Source organism: Nestor notabilis, unplaced genomic scaffold, assembly GCF_000696875.1.
Source record: "Nestor notabilis isolate BGI_N333 unplaced genomic scaffold, ASM69687v1 scaffold7758, whole genome shotgun sequence".
Taxonomy (NCBI): domain Eukaryota; kingdom Metazoa; phylum Chordata; class Aves; order Psittaciformes; family Psittacidae; genus Nestor; species Nestor notabilis.
In genome coordinates, this window is record NW_009939551.1 from 51326 (window position 1) to 55566 (window position 4241).

Genomic DNA, 4241 nt, shown 5'->3' on the forward strand with positions numbered 1-4241 from the left:
CCACGGTTTCAGTGGAAGTTTTTCTATCTGACTTCTGCATGACAATGGGAACATCCGAGCTACCTCAGACTTCCCATAAAAGCCACAAAATGCTGAGCTCATGAGTAAAAACAGGATCTTTTCCTTGAATTCTCCTTCTACATGTTGGGGGAAAAAAAACCCACAACGTATAGGTCTTTGGATTGGTACACCAAGAATGCCAGGCCAATTCCTCATGTAAAGTGATGACTACTGAGCCAAGGCACAGCTCCACCAGCTCCACATATTTAACTGCTGTCATAAAGACATGTCAAATAATAATGCTCAAGCAAACAAATCAGCATGCTACTTCAACCATAAAATATTTATAAAAGCCCTGAAGTGTCTTATCCTCCTCACTTTCTTTCCCAGTAACACACAGGATTGCTCATTTTAGTTCAGGTTCCATAACAATATAATGCTGTTGCTCAGTATTTTTGGATGAAATTATACAGTAGATCATACATTTGCAAGCCCAAGTATGTTAGAAGGACTACTGTGGTTTTTCAAGATTTTGGCCGGTAACAATGGCACGCAAAAACGTTAAGTGATTTACAGCTACAGCTATACTTTATATAATCAAGGCCTTGGGATGTCTGATTGAACTGACATCAACACAGACCGAACCAAGAGAACAGGGATTTAGTGATCTAACCGATTTCCAGATATGACATTCTTTTTTTTGCCAGAAAGTCTCAGCTATCTTTTGCTTTAGAAATAAATGTCAAGAAAGGTTTAGCATCTACTTTGGCCAGACCTTTTCTCCCGAAGACTGCATGCCACTGCAGCTTCCCGACTATTGCCTATTTAGATGAGTGGCTCCCATTTGCTATGACAGCAGACTAATCTACCACCAACCATCTTGGCTTCAGCTCACTTATGGAAAGAATGAGGAAGTGATGTCCATGCTGGTAAGCCTCTATTACTATTATATCATCTCTCCAAACCTGGGCTCCCACTCAGTGATTGTGTAACGCTGTGACACCACCACCATCAGGGGTATTCCCTACAGCACTTGCCAACTCTTAATAAGCATACGGTTACTAACCTGTATGAGTGCGCTGATGTGCTTTCAGATGTGAACTTTTGGTGTAAACTTTCCTGCAACCATTAAAGTGACACCTGTGAACACGCCTTCTGCCATCTGGCGAGGTGTCACCATTGGTGGGTGTACCTTTTTCTGCAGTCTTTCCAGCGGTACCGGTACGAATTTTCCCCGGTGAATGCAACTCACCCGGCGTACAATTCCATATCTGGGAAGAAGGCTCCTTGCTCAGCTCAGGAGACGAAGGGGGAGTGGAAGTGACAGATGAACTCAAATTTCCTGAACTGGCTAAAACATCGCTTATAGGGTCAGAGGTAAACTTTGTTGTGGGCGAGAGCTCCTCAGAGCTGTCTGAAGATTCGCTGCTCACGTCAGAATTTAAACTGTTGGTCTCTAAGTTCTGACTAGTAAGATTGTCCTCCTTTGGGACACAAGTGTTCTTCAGTTCAGATTCTTCCTTTTTCTCACGTGCCAGAATAATTTTGGTCCAGAGATCCTCTTGGCTATCAAACTTGATCTCAGATGCAGAAACGTAACAAGGTTCACTTTGAAGATACCGTTCCAGCTCCAAACATGTCTAGGTGAAAGAGAAGTAAGAAAAAAGATGAAAGTTACAACCTTGCTTAAAAATAAACTCAATTGTATTTTACACTTCAAAAAGCGTGCAGGAACGCAGTACGTTCGATTTGAGGTTTCTAGGTTCAAAACAAATTAAAGGCTCCTCCAACCATAACTAGGTGACTGTTACGATGAAAAGAAATCTGTTTTTGAGACCTGGGCAGGAGTTCAAACACACAGCTGAATGTGCAAGTCAGCTTTGGTTTCCAAAATAGCATTCTAATGAGTCACTCAAATTATCATCACTCTCATCATAAAATCTGTTTTCAGTAAGCTGACATTGAAAAGGACCACAGAGAACCACAACAAATAATTACACTTTGCTCTTGCGCCTCATCTAATTTCGAGTTGTTTTGTATCTCACACAAACATGAGGCTGAAAGGACCCAAGTGAACACAATGTGCTCTGAGAGGCAGCTAAAACTCAAACGCTGTGTCAGAAAACAAAGCCACATTTCAGCATGGCTGCAGAGCTGCCGGCCCGTCTTCTGGGGACATCAATGGAGCAGCAGACATCCTCCCATTTCCTGTGCATGAGAACGCAGCACACTCGACTTTCAAAGAATGTCATTTCCAAGCACACTGGCATGCACGCCACATAACTCAAACTGCTCCCATGCGTGTTCACAGGAACATGGGGAACTTCAACAACAGAGGAGAGGGGAGAAAAAAGTTCCAGAATAGAAATGTTCTATTCTATAGGATGCAAAAGGCGAAATTACTCTGAGGTCCTGCTGGGAGTCCCACAATGAAAAAGAACTTTATCTACTGGCCAAGAGTGCACTGTATGAGTCATCTCTCTCTTTCTTTCACGCAATGCCAAAGGAGACTTCCTTTTAAAACCCTGACCATCTGCCAAGAAAGTACTCTGTTCAAATATACATGCAACAGTACATGGACAACTTCCCCCCCCTCAACCACATTCCTCTCCACTCCATGAAACGAAACAAAACAAAATACAAAACAACCCTAAATGGGCGAAGCTGCGGTTTTCAATTTCAATTCACCCTGCTGACTTTCTGGCCATCTTCAGAGAACAAAAAAAAAAACCCAACAAAAAAACCCGGTATGAACTGTTATGGCAACAAGCTGATGTTTTGGGATTATTCTTTCCACTATAGGAAATGATCCATATGGAAGCTTTACACAGAAAATGGACACATCAAGTTTCCATACCAAACTCTACTTATTTTAGCAAGATCATCTCTTCCAAGCCCAGTAGCAAAACCTGATCCCAAATGCCACACATTCCCTTCACAGCCCCTTTGCATCTGTCCAAGAGCTGAGCCACCATGGGACCTGCCTCCTTTTTTCCTCCAGCACTGCTGAAAGTAAACTGGGTCGCATGTTCTGGCCAGGCTAGAATGGGGCAAAAATAGGAAAAAAAACCCCAAACAACCAAACAAAAAACAGTGAATCAACCCCCACACTAAACCCACCACTGCACACAATATTTATGTATTTGTCTATAATTAGCTTACTGGCTTGTGATGCATGTTAAAAACAAAAAAGGTTTCGTCAGGGACAACACAATAGTGTATTGACTTCCCATGAAAACAGGTAGAAAAGCATATATTAAGATCTTGTTAAAGTTTCATATTCCCGGCTAATTTAAATTCCTCATTAGGTAGATTAGTAATGGGGACCGTAGTGAAGCTCTCTCCGAGTTTAAATGCCTCTGAAGGCTACTGGGAATGAGGGCTGGCCCCTCGCCAGAAGCCCAAATGCCTGAAGGAAACTACTTAGCTCCATTTCAATCACGTACAGTGAAGCAGCCTCTCTGAAAGGGGAAAGGGGGAAGGGAAGGAGAATGGGAAGGGGAGAAAAAAAATAAATAAAAGGAAAGGCATTGCATACAATTAGTGTGCATGTGAGGGCTGTAACACTTTGCATTTCAACCTTCTCCGAGAGGCTCCTTCGTCCAAGCCAAGCAGGTACTTGGTCCGGTCGCCGGGCTGAGCAGCTCCCGGTCGGGGAGCAGAGCCCCGGAATGTCAGCGGCCACCACCGCTCCCTGCCAGACCGCTGCTTGGGCAGGCTCGGGAGTGGAGGAAAAGGGGGGAAAAGAGAAAAAATAAATAAATAAAAAGGGGGATAAAAAGGCAACAAAATATGTCCATTAAAGGGAACGAGCCTCCGTTCTTCCTCCTTCCCGAGCGAGGCAATTAGCGCGAGGGGGTCGCTGTCATATGACTGACAGCTCACGGGCTCCGCAACGCTCCCTGCGCTGGGAACGGCTACGGTACACACACACGAGTATGGATTATACATGCACGCACAGAGCTACGTGTGCATATATGTATACGCACTACAGCGGGGCTTCTTACCCATCATCGCCAGGAAAAATAAGAAAATAAATGTAACAAAAAAAAAAAAAAAGAAAGAAAAAGCAAAACAAATCCCACCACGGCAACGGGCGAAGAGCAGCGCTCAGCCGAGGCCGGGATCTCGGGTGACAAGACCCAGCTGTGCAGCCTGGACCTGGTACAAGCGCACAACTTTTGCCAGGACTCGGTGTGGCTGGAGCCGGCGGGCGCGGAGCGCCGGGATCGGCCCGGGTC

At 44.6% G+C, this 4241-nt stretch overlaps 1 protein-coding gene across 1 annotated transcript in view; it reads right to left on the reverse strand.

Annotated features, from left to right (window-relative positions):
* LOC104409905 (Krueppel-like factor 6) overlaps positions 1-4011 on the reverse strand; it is an 8079-nt gene extending 4068 nt beyond the window's left edge. The window contains exons 1-3 of the mRNA XM_010019924.1: positions 4008-4011; positions 2910-3040; positions 1067-1640 (exon numbers count right to left, since the gene is read on the reverse strand). Of these exons, the coding sequence (XP_010018226.1) occupies positions 1067-1640; positions 2910-3040; positions 4008-4011 (709 nt within the window). The remainder of the gene's footprint in view (positions 1-1066; positions 1641-2909; positions 3041-4007) is intronic.
* Positions 4012-4241: the final 230 nt, after the last annotated feature.